Raw genomic sequence first — 22,046 nt, 5'->3', positions numbered from 1 at the left:
GCATGACGTTTTAACTGCCTCAAGAAAACTGCCTACAATCTCATTATGTATGCTGGGTTGTTGAGAATAAATGGTGGCTTATACGGAGAAATCCTTATCGCTTTGCCCTGCCTCGTAGGCTGACCAGCGAATACTCCAATGAACACGCGCGAGTGGCAGATTGACTGAGGTTGCCTTAAATAAGCAGTTATTGGACAAATGCGGCTTATCACGTCGCGGTACTTCAGTATTTACAAGTCACGTCCGACTGCTCCTCATTGGGCGAGGGCCAATTCAGGCTGTGTTGTCCCAGAGCCTCGTTCTTACAACGTTATTGATGCCTAAGTAAATCTCAACAATATAAACGCGTTTCATCACGAATTTACTACTTCTCACCATTCTGTATTGGCACCTTGTTAACAGATCTAGCTAATGCCCAATACTCACACCCCGCCGAGCAGTCGGTATGAGTTCAAGATCGCCGTTCTTTGTGCTTTGCCGCTGGAGGCAAGCATCCTCCAAGGACTATTTGATGCTCAATGGGACGCTGAAAAGTATGGCAAAGACCCAGCAGACACAAACGCTTACTCGCTGGGTGTGCTTGGACCTCACAACGTTGTTCTTGTGCACATGCCCAACATAGGAAAGGTTGCCGCTGCCGTTGCAGCCGCCAATCTTCACACCAGCTTTCGTGGGATTCAGCTTGCACTTGTGGTCGGGATTTGTGGTGGTGCGCCTTTTGGGCCGGCGGGTGAACTCATACTGGGTGATGTTGTCATCAGTGAAGGGCTAGTTCAATACGATCTCGGGAGGCGATTGCCTTATACCTTTGTGCGAAAAGACACACCTGTGGAAAACCTACCGAGGCCTAGACCTGAAGTTCGTGCGGCTTTAGCCAAGCTACAAACAGGCCAGGGTCGAGACCAGTTGCAGAATAAAATGTTGGGGCATCTTCGATTATTGCGTCAGCGATCTGATCTTGCGATACCGTATCCTGGACCAGAAAAGGATCAATTATTCAGCCCGAATCATCTCCACATGCATCAACCTCCATCGCCATGTGTGATATGTACTAATAATCGAGATTATTTGTGTTCGTCGGCTACGAGAGCGAGTTGTGATGAGCTTGGATGCAGCGAACTAGATCCAAGGCCTCGCTCCAGGCTGCTACATTCATCAAACGAATCCCAGCCCGTTGTTAACTTTGGGCTTGTGGCCACGGGAGATACCGTGATGAGATCTGGAGAAGATCGAGATAGGATTTCTGCTCGCGATGAAGTGATCGCTTTTGAAATGGAGGGCGCGGGAGTATGGGAGACGTTTCCTGCCGCTCTGGTCATCAAAGGCGTGTGTGACTACGCGGACAGTCACAAGAACAAAACATGGCAAGCTTATGCAGCTGCCACGGCGGCGGCGGCTGCCAAAGCCTTCTTAGAATATTGGCACATAGGCGAGTGCTACACTTCAAATCCGATCACGACCATTCATAGATCGGCGGTAGCTATTTCCTTACCAACAAGCTTGCCTCAGCATTCACAGGATAACTCTGAGTATCGAAAGACGAGACAGTTTGGAACGAGAGAGTTGGAGATAATGAAAAAACTCAATACCTCACCCTACCGAGATCGGAAAGACCGAAACCCAGACAGAGTAGTCGGAACATGCGAATGGTTTATTCAGCACCAACTCTTCCAAGATTGGAGAGATAGCCCTGCTTCGAGACTCCTTTGGGTCTCTGCTGACCCAGGATGCGGCAAGTCAGTCCTGGTGAAATACTTAGTCGACAGCATCGTTTTGACTACGCCAAAAACAACGGTGTGCTATTTCTTTTTTAAAGATGATTTTGAAGATCAGAAAAGCATTACCAGTGCTCTCTGTTGCATTATATACCAGCTGTTTCAGCAGAATCCTGCCTTGTTCACTGAAGCCATCGTCAATCAAGTTGAAGCTGGCGGGGAGCGGTTCCTTAGTTCATTCAGCGATCTATGGCATATCCTTCTCCTCGCAGCCGAAGATGTACACGCTGGGGAAATCATTTGTATTCTTGACGCAATTGATGAGTGTGATGACCACGGACGGTCTCAGCTTGCTAAAGCACTGTGCAAGCTATATGGCCCTGATAGCCGCTTGAATCTCAAGTTGAAATTTCTAGTAACAAGCAGGCCGTTCGGCAACATACGACAGGGCTTCCAACCGCTACAAGTCTCTGGAATGCCCATTATCCATCTAAGCGGAGAGAGTGAAGAAGAAATGAAAAAGATCGCCGCAGAGATTGACATATATATCAGGGCCAGGGTAGAGGATATTGGCGAGCGATTGAAATTAGACCAAAATGAACGACATACATTGTTGGAACAGCTTATGAGAGTACCCAACAGGACTTATCTTTGGGTTCATCTCACTCTGGATCTTATCGAGAACGATATAAACATTGACAAAGCCGGGATACTTCGAGCTACTACCCATATTCCAAAGACAGTCGATGAAGCCTATAACAGGATACTTTCCAAAAGCTACGATCCTAGAGAGGCTATAAGGATTTTGCATATCATTGTAGCGGCTGAAAGAGCTCTATCGTTAGAAGAACTCGGATTTGCTCTGTCTATCCAGAGGCACCATCGGTCTTGTAATGATATTGACATCAAACATGAAGATCGTTTGAGAGAGAATATACGGGATACCTGCGGACTTTTTGTGACAGTTATTCAATCGAGGGTCTACCTCCTTCACCAGACTGCGAGGGAATTCTTAGTCCGGGATACCCAATTACTTTCAACTGATTACATCAATCCGGATCTTGAATGGAAGCATATTATTTTGCCGCATAAGTCCCACAAGACTTTGGCGAAGATCTGCATTTCTTGCCTTCTCCTGTCGGATCGTGGTGCTAAGCACGTCGTGAGGTATCATCAGTCCGAATCTACGAACGGCTGCATTCTTTTCAATTATTCCGCCAACTATTGGACTAAACATCTCCGAGAATCGCATACCAAGATAAGTGAGCACATGGAGCAGTCGATTTGGAAGTTATGTAATGTCAATTCAAGGCTTTGTGAGCGTTGGCTTTCGGTCTTTTGGAAAAAGACGTCAAGTACAGCCTTCCCTGAGCAATTCACAACGCTCATGGTTGTATCGTACTTTGGACTTGACGCGATGGTAAAGATTATACTATCTACCATAGCCGATGATGACGAACTGAATGCTCGAGATGGGACTTATGGGCGATCAGCCCTCTCTTGGGCTGCTGGAAACGGCTTTGACGATGTTGTCAAGTTATTGGCTCGAGGTGGTCGCAGCTGGCGCAGAAAATTATCCTTACTACTGTTTGGCAATCTTTCTGAAATCGACTCCATGGATGCCTCCGGTCGGACGCCGCTATTACATGCTATTTGGAACGGAAATGTGGCTGTAGTTAAGACACTTCTCCATGCTGGAGCTAGTCTCGATGTGACAGATAACATTGGTGGTACGCCGCTATTTTATGCTATGACTTACAGACGAGAGGCTATCGCCAAACTACTGCTCGAGCATGGAGCGACTCCCATATCAGAGGATAAGATGGCCACCAAACTATTCTTCTCCGCTGTGGAAAAGGACGATGTACGAGTTGTTCAATTATTCCTTGAATCAGGCTTCGATATCGAATTAAGAGATCGCAATAATCAGACGCCACTGCTATCAGCCTTTAAATTGAAACACCGGGATACTTTTCAAGTTCTCTTAGACCGAGGAGCTAATATTGATATTCGAGATGGAAAGGGACTTACACCACTTCATTATGCAGCCCAATCTGGAGATATGGATCTTGTTCAGCTCCTCCTTGACAAAGGCGCTTCTATTGACTTGGTCGATAACAAAAAACGCACGCCTCTTCATTATGCAATTAAATCTGAAGATATTCATTTTATTCAGTTCTTTCTCGACAACGGCGCTAATATCGACTCGGTCGATATAAACAGCCATACACCGCTTCATTATGCAGTTAAATCTAGGGTTATCAATCGCGGTATCAATCGCAATAATAATCGTGGTATTAATCGCGGTATTAGTCTCGGTGTTAAACTCGATATTGATCGCGTCAATGTCCCTCTCTACACTGGTGCTGTTATCGAATCCCCCGGTTTAAACAAACGCACGCCGCTTGATCATGCAACCGAACCTAAAAATATTGTTATCGTCCGGCTCCTTCTCAACTACAACGCTAACATCAACTCAGTCGATTTAAGCAAACGCACGCCACTCTCTTACGCCATCGAGTCTAGGGATATCAAGCTCATTCAGCTTTTGGTCGAAAGAGGTGCCGACGCAAAGTTACTGCATGAAGAAGAGCAAGCATTGATATATGTGCACCAGCGTCGACTGCTGTACGTAGATATTGAAAATGCTGCCCGTCCACGTGTTTGGGGGAAGCCACCTCGCAACGAAGGGTATCACCAGAGCAATCATTCCCTATGAACCCCCAAAACAACGGGAAGCTGTATGTACAGGTAGTCTAATATGTAAATTCTCATTGCAATTGGCTTTGTTGCACATAATAGTAGTAGCCGTCCGAATAGAAGCAACATTCTTATGCAGCCATTTATTTCCTTATGGTGCTTCTCTTCAAGCGGTAGGTCTACTTATTAAATTATTGCCATCATCCTCCAAAATGGAATATAAATTCTTGTATTGATCTAGATATGAGTAAATATAAGATACAATACAGGTGCTACTATTTATTAATGCACTATTCATAGCGCTCTCAAATGTATCCCCACTTATCCATAAAGGACTTGACGCTTCAATATCATAACGCAAGAAAACCGGATTAAACACTGTCCTCTATTCCATTACAGTATCTTTGAGACCTTTGCTATCGACTTGATCATATGACACTATATCTTGAACCAGAAAAGAACTAATAATACAACCCGAACTATGTTCCTAAATACAGGCTGTCATATTTTCGGGACAGCCCGAAGAAGGCAAGAAAGGTATTCAAGTTGTAACCAAGCATTAGAATATGGATCTTAGCAGATGCCGGGAGATTACATGTAATAACTGAACAGTTGTCCTATCCGCATGAGACATCAGCTTTCTCCATCTCGATACGGAGATATGATTTTGGCCGACTGGCATGTATATGACCTCTTTGGCTTCCGTTATTTCCATTGATGAGACTTTGAACAAGCCTGGGTGTAGGTAGGCAGGGTTCGGGGTTTTGGTAAATGTGCTAAATTAGGCAAGAGTTCCGGATCGGCCGGTGTATGCTTCGTGAAGAATCAGTCCGATGCTTGTTTCATATCTCACATGTAGTTAACCACCATTTTATTTGTAAGCCCTTTAACGAAAATATGCGGGAAATTCAGTCTCTGGCGGAAAAAGCAACTGCCGGATTATAAGCATAATTTAGTAAGCCGAAGATCTGCAGCTTGGCATCAGCGAACTGAGTCTATATAAGTTGTCGGTTGTAAGTTGTAACGCATCACAACAATCTCAAAGTTGCCTTTCCTCTTCAAGAGGCTTAATTGTTCAGTCTTTGATAAGTAGCTGAAACTAAAGATGGTTTCCTCTCAACGTTTTGGGAATTTATCCCAGTTTCTATTGTTCTTCAATTCTCTCGTTGCTGCTGTACCTGCATCTTCTACGGCTAACCATCATGGCAAAACAAATGAATACGACTACATTGTCATAGGCAGTGGTCCTGGAGGTGGTACAATGGCTTCCAATTTGGCCCTAGGAGGATACTCTGTGCTACTACTTGAAGCCGGCGACGACAGCACTTACCAGGGAGCTGACGTACCAATCGTTGGAAGTGGGTATCCTCTGGGGCTAACTTGGGATTTCTTCTGCAAACATTATCCAGAGGGTGATCCGCGTAACTTGGAGTTCAATCACCTTACCTGGATGACGCCTGAGGGTCGTTATTGGGTTGGGAAGACAGATCCTCCCGAGGGCTCTGAGCTTCTTGGTATTTATTATCCTCGGGGTGCCACACTCGGTGGATCATCTATGATCAATGGATTAAACGTCCATCTTCCTCCTGATAAGCTTTGGGATAGCTATGCAGAGCTTCTGGGTGACGACAGTTGGAAGTAAGTCCATACGTTGGACCCACCCCCTTTTCTTTTTCGTTCTTTCTATGCTTTGACTAATCATTGTATGTGTCAATTACAGTTCCAAGAACTTCCGCTCGATATTTGAGAAAATCGAGCACAACAACTATCTAAGCCCGAAAACTCCCGGCCATGGCTTCAAAGGCTACTTCCAAGCGTCCATGCCCAACCGCGTGGGCAAGCCCCAGCCAGTGACAAATCCTTACATGAAGGCTCTTGCCGAGGATATTGGCGAAAAGCAGCCGCTCACGGACCTAGTGAGAAGAGACCCCAATGTGCTTGACCCCCGTCGTGATACTCAAGAAGCAATCTACGGTCTGGCCCTACATACATACGCCAACGGTACCCGGTATAGCTCTCGCTATTTAGTACAAGAAACCGCGGCGTCACACCATCCGCTGACCATCTCACTCAACTCTCTTGCTACTCGCGTTCTGTTCGACAAACCCAAGCATGGTAAACCACGAGCGGTGGGTGTGGAATACCTGCAGGGCAAAGCACTCTATCGCGGTGATATTCGCCATAACGATGATGATTCTGGTGTACTACGCAATGCCACAGCTCGTCGCGAGGTTATCGTCTCCGGTGGCGCCTTCAACTCACCGCAGATTCTTATGCTTAGTGGCATTGGGCCAAAGGACCACCTGGAATCCCTTGGAATAGACGTTGTAGTCGACAGCCCCGGCGTGGGCCAGAACTTGATGGACAATGAGGAATTGCCAATTGTCGCACAAGGCGCAGCATACATCAACGCTTCACTGGTTCTCGGCTACCCTCTGCTTAAGACAAATGCTTCTCTTGACGGAGATAACGACATCTGGTTGCTGCAAGCCGGCGTTCCTTTCCGTGGGTTCTGGCCAAGCAACCAAACGAATGAGAATCTGCCAAAAGATCCCCCAGGTACATGGGGTGTCGGCTTGGTGAAAGGCAACCCACAAAACACAGCTGGATACGTCCGCCTCCGTACCAAGGATCCGCGCGACCGACCCGAGATTAACTTCAATCTCTTCGCTAGTGACGGAGATAAAGTTGATCAGAGTGCCATGAGGGAGACAATGAACCGCATCCGTCGCAACTTTGTACGCAGCGGCGCTGAAGTTGTTGAACCCGCATGCCCAACTGGATTAAAGGCGGATGGTAGCTGCTCTGATCCTGATGTCGATGCAACTTGGCTCGAGGGACAGACTTTTGGCCACCATCCAACCTGTACGTGCCGCATGGGTCCGGATGGTGATGCCAATGCCGTTCTGGACAACAAGCTTCGTGTGCGAGGAGTTGATGGGCTTCGAGTCGTCGATGCAAGCTCGTTCCCCAAGGTCCCGGGGTGGTTTCCAGCTTTGCCGACCTTTATGATTGCCCAGAAGGTGTCGGAAGAAATGGTGAAAGAGCTGAAGTATTGAGACGATTTTTAGATTGAATAGGCAGATTGAGTGTCTTGTGCAAAACTAGAAGTGCCTGGCACTTAGCCGTCTTATCGCCATCTCGCAAAGCGCAAAGTCTAGTGATACAATGCTAAAACCAAGAATACAGTTAAATCTAGTACTTCTGTCGTTTATTGGGCCCTAAATTTTGGCTCGCATCTCCGTTTCCTCTTTTATTCTCGTAGTCTTTCTCGTCGCTTTCTTCTTCGTCCTCTGGATGTTCGTCTCTTTTGTCATTATCATCATCTAGCACCAAATTGTCTGGGTCTGCTTGATGTCTGCCGCGCTGACAACCTTTTGCTTCTCCAGTTTCATTGCAGCAGCTCCATTTAAACCCTTCTGGAAACTCCTCGCGCATCTCATCAGTATCAATGATTCCATGACAATCCTCATCATGGTCTGCCCAAAAGTCATCATCATCGTAGACTTCTAGCTCGCCTATGAGGGCTTAGTGGCTATATAGGCGCTACAGGAGGTGCAAATATATGCCGGATGCCAATTGACGAAATTGAATACTAATGGCGCATACATACCATCGTGGTAGAAGCAATTCTTAGCGTCATTTGGATCGAATGTTGAGTTACATTGCACGCATATTGCCCTGAGGCTAGTCTGCGTTCTCATGGCCTTTGCGTACTTGCTCACTTTGTCTGCGACTGAACGATTGTGAGACAAGTAAATGAGAATTGCACGGGCTTGCTCAGCCGTGAGGCTATTGATGAGTTCTGTGTCGCTGGCCATTGTGACGTTGCTGTAGTATAAAGTGAGACGCGTTTGAAGTGTAAGGCTAGGTTTCGTGGGTTAAAATGGTTGTCGACTGGGGTTATCACAGTGGGGTATCAATACAAACGCGGTTTCAGCAACCCTGCAACGTGTTTTTAGAAAGATCAGACATATGATACAAAGCCTCTCTATTCAGTTTTTTAACTCCTACAGGAATTACATATACAGCCGTAGTTAAATTGTTCTTATCGAGGGTGCTGAGGCCAACTCAATTCACTCATTTGAACGGACAACACTCTCTTACACCGTTGAGGCTAAAGATTGTAGGATTGTTCATCATCTTTATAGTGGTGCTAAACCTTTATTAGTCAATGAAAGTCCGCATCAATAACTGCGTGATTGAAAGATGAAACTCAGCTGGGAACCCATGCGACGGTAAAGAGCCATACCCTGAATAAACTTCGATACATTAATAGCACATGTAAGATGATCACGCAGTAAAATTACTTGGGATTCTTGGCTTTGGCTTACATGTTATGGAATCCCGACTTGTAAATTGGCGGCAATGGCAGTAAGAAGAGTAGATAAGTAGATAGCTTCTTCATTCATTCATAAGTCGTAACCGTTATCTAGGAGTAAATGAGAGATACAATGCAGGCGCAACCATTGCCACATTATCAATAGTATCCTCCTCAAACGTATCCCCTCCCATCCCCAAAGGAAGCGTAACATCATACTGCAAAAAGATCCGGCTAAGCACCATCCTACACTCCATCATAGCAAGACCCCTCCCAGGACACGACCACGTCCCCCGGCTGAACGCAATCCAGGGAACGCTATCAGTCGAGCAGTTCTCCCACCTTTCCGGTCGGAAAGCGAGCGGCTCATCCCAGTATCGCGGATCTCGCTGTATCGTGTAAGGGGGAACCGAGGCGATTGTTCCTCCGGGGATGAATTCGCCATCAAGCATAATGCCTTGCGGGGGTAGGTCTCGGGGCATTCCTGCTGCGGCTGTGGGCCTCAATCGCAGCGATTCGTAAACAATCCAGTCGAGATACGGAATTGCCTTTGCCTTTTCATATGTCCAGTCGCTGATTCCTCCGGGGAACTGCTTCTGAACTTCGGCTAGGAGGCGCTCGTAGGTGCGAGGGTTGGTTAACAAGAGATGGAACCTGATAAGAAAATCCCAATGTTAGTCACAAGAAACGGGTGAGCCAAATAGAGAGGAAACTATTTAGACAAGACTTACGCGCTTGTTAATATTCCAGAAGTTGTGTCACTATAAATTATCAGCATTTCTCACCCGTATATAAGGTAGATATAGATGAAGGGATAGTTATTATGACATACCTGCCGGCTATAATCAAAAGACGAGAATCTTCTTGAACGGCCCGTTCCGAAGGTGGTGCCGCAGGGTCCTTGTTATCCATGGCCTTTAGCAACCATGACATGACGTCTTGTGGCTCCTTTTCCTTCTCGCTAGCGAGGACCTAAACCCAGACAGTGACTATCATTAGTATCAAAATCTATCAAGAAAGATGAAGAAATGGACTCACATTTCGCTTCTCGTTGAGTTGTTCATGGCACCATATAGAGAAACGACTTAGGCTATTCAATCCTGGTGTCGAGCCGACCATGTATAGCATCCATGGTATGGTAGTCAGGAGCCCGATAAACCACATGGTGTCATGAACGCCCTTGATGGCAGGATGGATGTTTGTCGACTCAAGCATATTGAAATTTTTGGAGAATCCTGTGAGTAATCTGTTAGTTTATCGTAATGTGCGGAACATATCAGACCAACCACTTACCAACATCTGCCATGACATCAAAGCTAAAATACATAAAGTACTTTGTCATATCGACCGGAGTGCCATTAGTCTCTTCAATTTTAGACAATAAAAGTTCAACTTTTGACTGCACTCGTGATTCATACACATCCAACGCTTTCCAAAGCATGTCAGTATAGTAATCAAATAGCTTATAAGATGGGAGATGACAGTTTCTCTTCTGTCTTCGTACCTCTAGACCCCAAAGCCTTTTCCCAAATCTTCTTTCGTAGCTTATGTGCTGCCGAATCCCGTGTGTTGATCAGCGAGGACTTGGATGGGTGTCTCGACGTCTGCGAATACCACGGCGGTCTCGACGTTTGTGCGTGGGCTCCATAAAGAGAACGAATGGCAGAGGGACGGTTGATGGATAATTCTCGCGGCCCTTTGTCAATCATTGTTTAGTATAGGTACATGTACTTTGCTTTAGTAGAGGTATGTCGTGCTACCCACCAACTCGTACGATATCTCCGTACTTTTGATGGAGCTTCTGTATATCTTCGTAACCCTTTCGGCTCTGAATCATTCGGCCCATAGCATAAAACCGAGAGACTCTCGCCCAAAATGGACCGGGAAACTTTTGCAAAGGGTGAAAGAACGCTCTATACACAAAGATGCTAGTAAAAACTCCAACGGTATATGTTGTTGCAACCAAGGCGGTCTGTAGCACCGCCGCCACAATCTGATAGCCTCCGATTCGGATATAACCTCCAGCAATAGCAGCTAGTGCCGTGATGTAGATGAATAGTAATCGCCACAAGAGAGTGTCGATTTCAACCGGCCGAAAGACAGCTTGGTGCGAGACAACGCCAGCAATCATCGAAAGACCGACCGTAACTTGCCATGACGAAGGCACAGGAGGGAACAGTGCACCGCCAAGGCCTTCCAGCTCCAACGGTTGAGACATTCTTCTTTAGAAGGGAACACAAAGAGTGTTCAACAAGCAAAACAAGCTCACACCGATCCCAGCCTTGGGCAGAAGAGGGGGTGTCTTCCGCCGTGATCCGTACTTTATGCTTCATTCTTTAAATAGCGCTGCTGTTACTCCGCACCTAGGTGTGGTTACACAGATACGTTTGCTAACATGCTTACTGCTATACAGCGCATAATGCAATCTCGATCTTGTTTTCCGGGCCCGGATCGCCTCGGATTGGACTGAATCCGGCATGCAAGACCGAAACATACGATCGTTTTACGGGCGACTTGCTGCGGACTTATGCATCTAATCGTTCACCGCTGCTGGTGGAATCCGCCGCTGGAGAATTCTATGGGGTGGGAAAAAAACCTGCCTCGGCAACTCGTTTTGTTATGCTCTCACCTAACAGCAAATCGCCAAATATGGATTGCAACATACTTGATCTCTATTACAGCACTATTGTCTCTTGTTCGGGGTTGGGATTGGGCCGGCGCAGGTTTAACCCACACAAATACGACCCTGGAGGGCGATTTCACCGATTTCATGACGATCTTTCCGCTTATTGGACGTCTGCCGACCGATGCACCCAAATATGCGGAAGCGAGTCCTTTTAGAATTGTCCGATAAGCGATCAGATCGATCAAGCATCTTAAGCCATCCAGTGCCCGAGTCATGTTTGCGCCATCACCTACCAAGTCTAGTGATTTCGCGAATTGGCAATAGTTTGAAGCACATCGGCTGCAATGCAAGTCAATCTATATTGTGGCTTATTTATATTAACCAGCACATTGCACATACGCCGGGATAAGTGCGCGTTAGTATTTAACGAGCGGGCGCAAAAAAGCCTCGACCGTAATATGAATTGATGGGATAGAGGAGCCAATGTATCCCAGCTTAATACCACCATTGCCAATGAAATCAGTAGTAGATGAAATGTAGGTGTGTCCAGACTTATAGACATTCATCTACCATATAAAATCGAAGATAGGTAGTTGCTGACTAGATACCGACTATGATTCATTTGCTACATCTTTGGGTAAGCAGCTGAATGGAGCTACAACGTATCAAGCGAATGTCCGTCGGCATCCTCTAAGAATCCTTCAACATAGTTTAGATACAGCAAGCAGATGAAATTGACGGTAAATATGTGCTTAGTACTTAAATGTGATACATTCGCTCCATCTTTGAGTGCACTGCTGAATGGAGCCATAGTGTATCAAGTGATTGTGCGTCAACACCCTCGAACAATGGGAGTCCTTCAACGTAGTCCATTCACATCTAGTAAATGAACCTGATTCTTTTACATCTATTAGATGAAATTGAAGGCAAATGCTAGGTAGTTCTTAAAATGTGATATATTTACTACGTCTGTGAGCACGAAAGCTGCATGAAGCGATTCCTGATCAACGATATTCTTTAACGACATAAATCCTCCCAGGCAGTTGAAGAGAATCAAAATCTAACAATCCATGAATTTGACAGGCTAGGTCAATACTTTCTCAATGATTCAAGTTTAGTCCGGTGTATCAATAAGCGCATCGTCAAAAGTCCGCAGCCACCCCAAAGTCGAAAACCCCGCCAAAACTTGCGTAGGGCGCCTTCTCCCATCTTCTACCCTATATATCCCTAAGAGGAAGATAATTCGCAAAACATAAATGCATCAGAGCCAATTCTCCATATAAAATAAAAAGTCTTCAGCTCTTTGTTCATACACACATGATTTAGAATCCTTCAGAATGCCGATCTTCGCGGTCAAATGGTCCTCCCGAGTCTTTGTTTTCATCTCGGTAGTTCATATCTCCAAATTGCCTCGCAACTAGTCTTTTCATATTCATCAAATTATTATAAGCGTCTCTTCAACAGGGATACTGTAACAATTTGAACGGCCTTCAGTCCATCATCTTCTCAGGTGTGTTGAGTGTCAAGTCAATAACTCTAGAGAGTACGCGTTGACGCATCTGTTGAACTCCTAAGAATGTCACATATGGGCGAACAAGTCGAGGCTCGATAGAACTTTAAGGAGTCGCAGCTCTCGGACACTATACTATAGACAGATACATTGACTCCATCGTTGAATGCAGGACCTTATCTGTATCGTATCCATCCGTTGAATTCTCGACGCCGAGATAAAGTAGTGTATCAGCAGACATGGAGATCAATACTGAACCTCATCAATCTGAGTATTCCCCAGATAACGATGGTTTAATACAACAGGAAGAGCACGAGAGCAGTCACAATCGATGCATGAAGTCTACTAATACACCTCCAAGCACTCCCTTCTACTGGCGATGATACTCCTCCCAGCCACCAGCAACTTACCGCAACATCCTCCCAATCAATCCCTTTTCAAGACAACATCTCTACATATACGAAGCACATGCATACAACTTACGTGGCCATCAAACCATCAAACCATCAACTCATCACGCACCAGAAGCAAAAAACACTAGCTAAAAGCACAAATATACTCTGTGCTCTGCATAGCCTACGCCTTACATCCCGCATGTACCACTCACCTTCCCAACGCCAACAAAATCCTTCCAAGTCATGTCTCAGACGCACGTCCCAACCTCTCTCGCATCGCCACCACAAAAATAGAACTTGCATCCCCCAATCCCCATCCAGAGCCTCGGATTCACCAAGGGGGCGTGTGGCTATAGCGTTTCAGCGCTGCATCAATGGTGCTTACGTATGGCTCTCAGGACACGGCTGGGAAAAAAGGGAGGGCAAATGAAATCTTCGGGCCATCGGCAAGGGCTCATCGTATTAGCCATCGATGAAGTATTTCGTACATTAGGTGAACTCGCACATCGATCTGCAGACCAATGATGCGTACGAGATTATCCTCGTGAACTCTCCAAGGGCTTGGTCCGAGACAAAGGGAGTCGAATTAGAGGCGCCATATATGGGTCAAGGCGTTTCGCATGTTGAGACAGCATGCCGCGTTCTCGGAGTAATGAGGCGATAAAAGTGACACTCCCGCTCCGATTGTACCACCTGGACATGTCACGGAAGCCCATCGGTGAGCCAGCTGCAGTGTTGGGGCATCTTTGCAAGACATACGCACACCTGCTGTCTCGGTTCTCGAGATCACACACACAACACAGCCTGGCAGTAGTGTCGGTTGTCGCAGCGAATCCTATGAAGGAGGTGCAGATGGCCAAAGCCAAAGGGAAGCAATGGGAGCGGCCGCCTATGTGAGTATTCTCAGCTGTGGCTTGCCCGCCACCTGCAGCATGATGGAGTCCAGCAAGACGAGCCGTGTCGCCCATCCAGGGGAACACGGGATCGACCAACTCATCAGCGCCATTCATCTGTAAGGGGGGGAAGCATATTGTGACTGTTGCCACAGCCGCCGGACACCAGTTCATCGCCGGACTGAACCCCTGATTTTCATGGGAGCAGGGAGATCTAGATGCTCGCGGCCTCGTGCAAAATGCATGGAGTCCTCTGCAGTAATAAACGTTCCTCGGCAAAGCAAAAGTTCATCTCGTACTCTTCATTTGCCTTCGTCGCAAAAAGGGCGTAGTCAGTCCGGAAGGAGCTTTGACTCGTATTTTTTCGCTACCGTGCTGCATGTAGAGCCCGTCCGGGCGCTTCGACCTTGAAAGTCATTCCTGTTGCTCGTATGCAGATTGTTAACTTTGGCTTCGCACGGACAATAAACGGGAAAAAACGGCTCAGGAACGCGATCTGAATCGAGATCCTTGTTGATTGACAGTCAGAGTAGACGCCTCGAGAAGGAAGAAAGAGAGAGAGAACAGAATAGAGTTTGAGCCGTGCAGCTGAAGCTTCCGATCCCATCTGCTCTGGTCAACACCAAAAGATGGACGGTCGTCTCAGAAGTCATCCCCCTGCAAGGTATAACACTGTATGTAACACATGGTAATGTCGGCCTTGTGCAAGTCGTACAGACTATAAACGAGGCACAGCACTATTAGTGCACTCCACACTGAATTTCCGTCCACAAGCAGCATTGGGGCCGTACCATGCCCACCAGTCCGGCAAGGATATTGGCTTCTCGGGCCAATTTTTGTAGCGTCCAATTGAAACCGTGACAGCAACGGGCTGCATCAGGTAAAGCATGTTCAATCTCCGAGAGTCAAATGATTTCTCTGTAATGGTTGCCGGCAGTGCAAATTGACGATCAAGTCCTATGTTAAGAATAGCAACATGAAGAGCATTTGCCACGAGGACAGTAGCATCGCATCTTTGTCCCTCACGGCTCAAGATGCAGATCCTGCGAGAACGGACCCAAACGAGGACAAGCTCAAGCCGCCAGCCAACGTGTAGCGCGAAGCACTTTTGCTCCTCGTACCCAGTAAGATTGCTGTTGGTGAGAGCAGAGAGCAATACCACCTACTGTATGTACGAGTAATACCTACCAGTCGCTGCTTGGACAGGCCCGGAAATGATGCCGCGCCGTGGATTTGCCCGCTAAAAAAAATCCAAACCCTGCAGCTTCCAAGCTTGAATCGTCTCTGGATCTGGAGTCAAGAGTCAGTTGGCTGATTCGGAGCATTACCCGACTCCGGCTGCACGCGGGTGGCCTGACTCTGACCAACACTGAGACTCAACGGGACAGGGAGGCATTACACGAAGTAGCATCTCGGCAAGATGGATGGAGAGAGGGGCATTGGGCACAGCGGCATCTCTGAAGCAAAACGTGAGAACAAGCTCTCATCGGCTGTTTTTCTGATCTGCGGCACTCGCCAATTCGATGGATGGCATGGTATAGCAAGGATCAAAGCAAGTCACGACTACCCACACACGGGTCCTGTGTCATGGCCTCATGCCAGACTGGGGCTTTGCTCCGTGGCACGCCAGAAGGAAGAGAGGGCCAATTCTCTTCGACGGAAGTCCTCCGTGACTGTACGATACTCCGTACCACCAGATCTGGCTACCTGAATGTATGTACTGAGTACCAGTGGACTCTCGCTGGACAGGGCCCGCATAGAAGTCATCTCTGGTTCTGGGTCGGTATGCACGCGGTAGGAGAGCATAATTTTGATCAGATTGCGATCGGTGTCCGACCATCCCTTACAGTCTACCGCCAAACGGCGTAGAGATTGGTGGCGTTCGTGCCGCCCCTATTAACGGAAAGTCAATAATTCGAAGATCAAATGCTCTGCAGAGCGCGTCCTGCTCTGCCCCCAATATCACATGGTGAAAAGGGATTTACATGCGCACGCTATTGGCCTCGGCACGGCGCGCTCGAGAGAGGTGAAGCTGTACCAACTGGGCTAGTGGAACGAGAGGGGGGAGTGTGTGCAAAGTCTGTGAGGAGGAGGAGGAGCGAAGCATGGCGGACCAGACCAGACCAGGGGCAGAGGGAGCAGAAGCAACGAGAAGGACAAAAAAACTTGGTTGGCGCTGGCTGCATGCTGGCCCGCATATTATTGACATGTTGGAGATTGGCTGGTAGCCAAGTTGCAAAAAAGCCAGGGCTAGAGCAAACTAGCCGATGGGCCGTGGACCATATGGAGATCCCATCGGATCAGGCGCCTGGGATAAGCAACTGGCGTCAGGGGGTGAAGCTGCGGGGGAAATTGCGTCGAGGAGACGATGGATGGGAGAGCGATTCAGGCCCTATCTCCTGTCTCCCAAGCGCTCGCTGACCCTCCCTGTTCCCCGGACTTTTCGAGCCCGATTCGCTCTCTGCTCGACTTAGCGAGGTCATGGTCATGGTTGACCAGGACCGGGGATGGGATAGGCCGGGGACTTGTGTAGAGGAGCTTTTGGCGAAGCGAACAGTTGAGTTGATTCTTTGAGAGCCGGGTTGTGGGTTTGGAAGAGGAATGGCGGCGAGCTTGGCCAACTTTTTTCCAACCGTTGACGAGTCTGGTCTGGGTAAAGGAGCAGCGGCAGGGCTAGCAGACTATTGCTGATGGGCTCAGCTCATGCGCGCTTTCGAGTCCTGTTCCTGCATCAGGCGGTTTCTGCTTTCCCGTTTCTCTTTTGTCATAGACCACAGTCACAAAGTTCTTTTGCCCATTTCCCGTCCGTGTCTGAGCCAAGCGTCACTTGGTGGAGCCGCCACCCCATTCCAAGCCGTCAAGCCTATTGTTCGCCTCGTTTCGAAGCCTCCCCTTTGCCAGAGCTAGCTTCTCGAACCTTGGCGGAAAGTCGGGCTTGTGGATGGAATGGGCAGCGCGAGGTCCGACGATCGCTGAATTTTTCCCAGGAGGGCGCGCCGCATCAGTTTCTCCGCCAGTTCGTAGCGCTCTTTTGCAAGTTGGGGAGACAAAACAGGCTGAAGACCGGCGTGTGTGTGCCTGCAGAATCGAGCAAAGCGCAGGCTGGGGTGACTCAAGGCGGCATAGCCCGGCGCAAGTATTGTGCTGGTAGCCTGATGACGCCGCCGAGCATATTTCCGGCACGTCGTGGTGACATGATGCTGACGAAAAGATGAATGATTTGGATCGGCCAAGAGGGTTGAGATCCGCATTCTGCGCATAAGGTACCTGCCCTGTACATGGGCGGTGGGGGCCGCTGGGTGGGCTTACAGGGCCCGGTGGTCGCTGTAACGGTTTGCCACAGGCCGTCGAGGGGCGCTGTGGCCACTGAAGGGGGACGCCTTGGATGAACCTGAAGGAATTACAGCGCCGTAGCAGCTGTTGGTAGCTGGGGGAGTAACCTGAAGTCATCAATGGCCAATAAATTCGGCCGAACCTAAACCGAAGTTGGATGGTCCTTTGCACCTCGTTTTTCTCAAGAAGCTGTGCTGAGACTGAGATGAATTCTTGATGTCGGCCAGTCCAACAAACAATGGCAGCACTGGCCGCTGGGAGGTCAATTGTCACAAAATACTCGCATTGACTGTGATGCCATCAATGACATAGCCTGTGAAATAGAGTCGCAGCCCCAGCCACAGCGCGAATGCAAGGTTACGTGCGCTTTTGCAACAGTGACTGCCATTGCCCACTCACACACACACCACACACACGATGCGGAGGCAAAAAGACGGCCGCTGCAGTTGCAGCTGGCCAACCACGGTTGCACATGAAAACCCCAGATCTGGGACTGTAAACGTCGAGAGGCAGGGCTGCTGGGCTTTTGGGGGCTGGGCCAATGGCAGTGATGTGTGCCGACGAAGAAGAACAATTGGATCTGGTGAAGCTGGAGCTCTTTCGATTTGATCAACTGGCAATTTCCGCCACGAGGCCAATGGGAGAAGCGATGCTGGGCAAACTGGGCCCGTCGGGTCGTTGTGCGGCATCCCCGTTGCTCGTTTATTACAGTAGGTAGCTGGAGAGACTCTTCTTCGCATTGACGGGGGAGCATGAAGCCCCGATCCGCGGCTGGATGTGGGTGAGCATTCACATGTTTTCCTGGGGCATGTATGCAACCTCACCTGGGCCAACTCTTGAAACTGGCCTCGTAAAAGTCGGCACAATTGATGCTGCAGTCCTGTACAGTAGCAGTAACAGTGACCTGGCGTCGACAGCAGCAAGTCGTAGCATCCAGCAGTACCCGTTACAGCGCTTGTCCGAGCCAGCTGCAGTCATCCCCCATACAAAAGCCAAGGCCGTCGATCGCTGGGTTGCCCGGCTCGGCCGTGTGTAGCAGATGAGGTTAGGCCACAGCCCATCCCAGCCAGCCCCCCCTGTTTCCGGACGAGGTTGGCTTGCCACGCTCCAATCTTCACTAACACGTCTGCCTGCTGCTGGAGTAAGTAAGTCTCAGTGACTCAATACCATTCATAAAGTTCACCAACAACTAAGTCACCAACACTTGGCAAGCCCCTGTAATGAATGGCCCGTGTGGCACAGCAACCCACTCCACCAGCCTCTTCCTCTCCATGCTCTGCGTGGCTGCCCAGAGAAGAAGTCGCGCTCCGTAGTGTCTACCTGTACCTCCGTAGTGTGTATGTTTTGTCCAAGCTGGCGCACCAGGTACTTGTACCGCTGGTAGACGCAGCGTCGAGCCACGGCGGCGAGCGCACCGCCACGAACTGGCCGCCAGGTACTTATCATTGCGGTACTGCTCGGTCCATCGCGGTACATTCTGTACTGTACTTTGCAGAGCCAACCAACTCCATCAACAGCATCAACACTGGACGTGAATTGAAGCTAAACCTTGACGGCCCTTGTCGCTCTTTCGGCCCTGCTAGGCCGTGCTGTGCTAGCCTTGTCCTTCATTTTGCACCCCCGGCCCGACGATCGAAGGGGAGGGGCGTGCGGCCCCAGCTGAGACCAGGAGCCACACACGGCTTGCACTCGGGCTAAGGCAAGGGAAGCTCAAGCCAAGGTTGGTTGACTCGACCTTGACGGGACAAGGACAAGAAAGAAGGACGGACTCTCACAACAGTACATAAAGAGGCTTCCCTCCATCTCCGAAGTCTTTTCTTTTCTCCTTTCTTCTTCTTCTCCATCCACTCGCTCGCTTTCACAGTCCAGCTACATTCGTTGTCTGAACACTAAACCAAAAAACTCACAAAAAAACAACTTAATACACCCACCCCCAAAACACTTTAATACCGACAAGATGAAGGCCGCTTTCGTTGCTGTTGCTCTCGCCGCTCTGGCCCAGGCTCAGACCCGCGCTGATATCCCATCCTGCGCTCTGCCCTGCCTCGACGACGCCGTCAAGGCCAACACCAAGTGCTCTACCACCGACTACGCCTGTATCTGCAAGGACTTCAACGCTGTCCAGGGCGCTGCCACCGGCTGTGTCGTTGAGAAGTGCGGTACCGACGTTGCCATCAGTATGTTTCCTCTGATCGATCTGGGATGAGATGAGCTTTGTTTATTAACCAATTCCCTACAGACAAGGTCCTGCCCGCCACTCAGGCTCTCTGCGCCGCCAACTCTGGCTCTGGATCCGGCTCTGGCTCTTCTGCTGCCAACACCACTCCCGCCCAGCAGACCACCTCTGCCGCTCAGTCTTCTTCTGCTGCCCAGTCTTCCTCTGCTGCTCAGTCCTCTGTCGCCAGCGCTCCCCCCAGCTCTGCTCCCGCCCAGACCACCTCTGCTGCCCAGACCACCCCCGTCGTCCCCGTCGGCACTGGCACTGGTGTTCCTCCTCCCGCTGGCAACAAGACCACCACTGGTGCTCCCACTGCCCCCACCAACGGCGCTTCCACCATCCTGCCCGGCCTCGCCTTCATCGCCGCTCTCTGCGCCTTTGCCCTGTAAGGGGTTTGACAATGAACGACGAGATGGGAGAGGTGACGATGTTTGGAGGATTTCGGATTACTGGAACGGTTTGGTGAGACGGAAGGATTACGGTGTGATGAACATATGAGCTGGACCCCCAGACGACTTCTTGTTGGCTTTGGATCGTGCGCCCTTTCGAGGGAGTGTAATACACAAAATATACCAGATTACTGGCTTTAATGCTAATGTCTTCGGACGACCTTTTTTACGATTATAAACAAGCTTTTCGCGCGTTTTCGATTGTGATCTGCAATGTGATGTTTTACGACTGTTTTCTATTTAATTACCACAGAACTTGACGTGTTGTAGATATCAATGGCTTTGAATATGCATGTTTTGACAGCAGAGTTGGAGCTGCCCGGGTGCTTACCGCTCTCATGTAGAGTGCGGGCTGTCGCTGGGGACACCTTCGGACTGTACCAAGATGTACTGAACCCCGGTACCTCTACTTCCACTGAAGGAATCAAGCAAGACCTGCTGAGACCCGCTGTATCCGAGCTTCCGCGAGCGACTTGCAGTTCCAGGCCAAGTTGTGCGGCCATGGTTTTGTTCTCGTTGACTAAGAGAAAATGGCCCTGGTCCTGGCTAAGCGTACCAGTGAGGATGCCATTCAGGTGAAGGTACGGAGTACAAGGACAAGTTACGGAGTCCAAGTACCTCCGAGCTTAGTAGTACCGACCGCGGCACCTTTTTCCAGCAGAAATCCGGAGTACAGTACAGTGTACTCATACATACTAGTACAAGCCGACGGGAGGACGTTACAGAAGGAGCTGGCGTGGGTTCCGGTGGCTCCGCTGGCTTGGGCTTCATGGCTGAGGGGCGTATACTTGTTATGAGTACATGGTACATTGTACTCGTACGTCTTGTGTTTTACGTTTTTATTGTGCTTGTTTTTTTTTTTTTTTTGGTCGTCTTCCTTGCTTTGGTGGAGTTGTTTTTACATTGGATGTTTGTTTTGGTTTTTTTTTTCTTGCTTGACCCCCTTGTCTCTTTTTAGACGGGGACTGGGAGGTAGGTGGTTCCCTTCCATTTTATTTGTGGGGATGTAGGGAGGAGTTGGGAAGGTGGAGAAGACTTTTTCTGTAGGTGGAAGGGAAGGAAAAAAACAAATCGACATGGGCAGAGAGGAAAGAAGAGGAGAATGATGCTGGGCTTTTGGAGTCTTTTTGCGTGGCCAATGGCTGGACGAATACAGTAATTTTCTGCGGGTGGATGCAGTACGCGTAGATGGAGAGTTGGTATGTAGGAGGTACCGTATAGATGGAAAGAGAAGAAAAAGAGTTGGGAATAGGGTTTTGACGTGGCACTATGTTGTTGAGCTAGATGGTTTTGTATTTTGTACATTGGGATGTAGTAGATGATGATAATGAACAAGAAGAACAGGAAGAACAGCGAAGAGAGAGAGGAGAGGGACGCGCAAGATGAGACAGATGGGAATAATGGCTGGCTGCAGGTCGGTGGTTGGCAAGCACCAGCACCACCCTTTGCAGATGACGATGGATCATGACCTGGAGCTGCATCGTTGCAGGGCGCTAAGACGGCATTTGGAGGGACAAAGTTGGGTTACAGCAAGAGAAAGGATGGATGCGATGCGGTACTGTATGTACGAGTACTCGCACAGCAGCTGTTGGACGTAATGTCAAGACAAACTGAATCATCCCACCTCGGCTTACATGTTACAGACATTATTCTTACTCTCTGGATTCCCTCGAGAGTTACCCAATTCGGGCATTTGCAAGAGTAATACGGCCAGCATCTCGTCATCTATCAAATTCCTGCCCTCGTACATGCTGTAATACAACCCCCCCCATTTCCCTCCCCATCCATCCATCACAGATCACCTTTTGAAAATCCGGGGAGGTCATGCAGTAGGGGTTGCGCAAACAAAGACAAACAAAATCCTCGAAGGCGCATAGATGTTGCAC

At 48.8% G+C, this 22,046-nt stretch overlaps 5 protein-coding genes across 5 annotated transcripts; 3 read left to right on the top strand and 2 right to left on the bottom strand.

Annotated features, from left to right (window-relative positions):
* Positions 1 to 411: 411 nt before the first annotated feature.
* On the top strand, positions 412 to 4,434 carry T069G_09975 (ankyrin repeats (3 copies) domain-containing protein; the record flags this gene model as incomplete). Its single annotated transcript, XM_056177185.1, has 4 exons — positions 412 to 2,274; positions 2,338 to 2,491; positions 2,537 to 3,343; positions 3,434 to 4,434. 4 exons carry the CDS (start codon positions 412 to 414, stop codon positions 4,432 to 4,434), a joined length of 3,825 nt encoding a protein of 1,274 aa, XP_056025663.1.
* A 1,242-nt stretch (positions 4,435 to 5,676) lies between these two features.
* Positions 5,677 to 7,474, top strand: T069G_09974 (GMC oxidoreductase domain-containing protein; the record flags this gene model as incomplete). The annotated part of the gene is made up of 2 exons (XM_056177184.1): positions 5,677 to 6,053; positions 6,136 to 7,474. 2 exons carry the CDS (start codon positions 5,677 to 5,679, stop codon positions 7,472 to 7,474), a joined length of 1,716 nt encoding a protein of 571 aa, XP_056025662.1.
* A 136-nt stretch (positions 7,475 to 7,610) lies between these two features.
* T069G_09973 (uncharacterized protein) lies at positions 7,611 to 8,236 on the bottom strand (the record flags this gene model as incomplete). Its single annotated transcript, XM_056177183.1, has 2 exons — positions 7,611 to 7,933; positions 8,029 to 8,236. 2 exons carry the CDS (start codon positions 8,234 to 8,236, stop codon positions 7,611 to 7,613), a joined length of 531 nt encoding a protein of 176 aa, XP_056025661.1.
* A 607-nt stretch (positions 8,237 to 8,843) lies between these two features.
* On the bottom strand, positions 8,844 to 10,954 carry T069G_09972 (cytochrome p450 domain-containing protein; the record flags this gene model as incomplete). Its single annotated transcript, XM_056177182.1, has 7 exons — positions 8,844 to 9,390; positions 9,468 to 9,497; positions 9,569 to 9,708; positions 9,775 to 9,971; positions 10,030 to 10,164; positions 10,241 to 10,432; positions 10,501 to 10,954. The coding sequence occupies 7 exons, from the start codon at positions 10,952 to 10,954 to the stop codon at positions 8,844 to 8,846; spliced, it is 1,695 nt and encodes a 564-aa protein (XP_056025660.1).
* An 8,496-nt stretch (positions 10,955 to 19,450) lies between these two features.
* Positions 19,451 to 20,100, top strand: T069G_09971 (CFEM domain-containing protein; the record flags this gene model as incomplete). Its single annotated transcript, XM_056177181.1, has 2 exons — positions 19,451 to 19,670; positions 19,733 to 20,100. The coding sequence occupies 2 exons, from the start codon at positions 19,451 to 19,453 to the stop codon at positions 20,098 to 20,100; spliced, it is 588 nt and encodes a 195-aa protein (XP_056025659.1).
* Positions 20,101 to 22,046: the final 1,946 nt, after the last annotated feature.

Source organism: Trichoderma breve, chromosome 6 (genome assembly GCF_028502605.1).
Source record: "Trichoderma breve strain T069 chromosome 6, whole genome shotgun sequence".
NCBI lineage: Eukaryota > Fungi > Ascomycota > Sordariomycetes > Hypocreales > Hypocreaceae > Trichoderma > Trichoderma breve.
The sequence above is the reverse complement of the archived record's forward strand: the minus strand, read 5'-3'. Positions and strand labels throughout refer to the sequence as shown.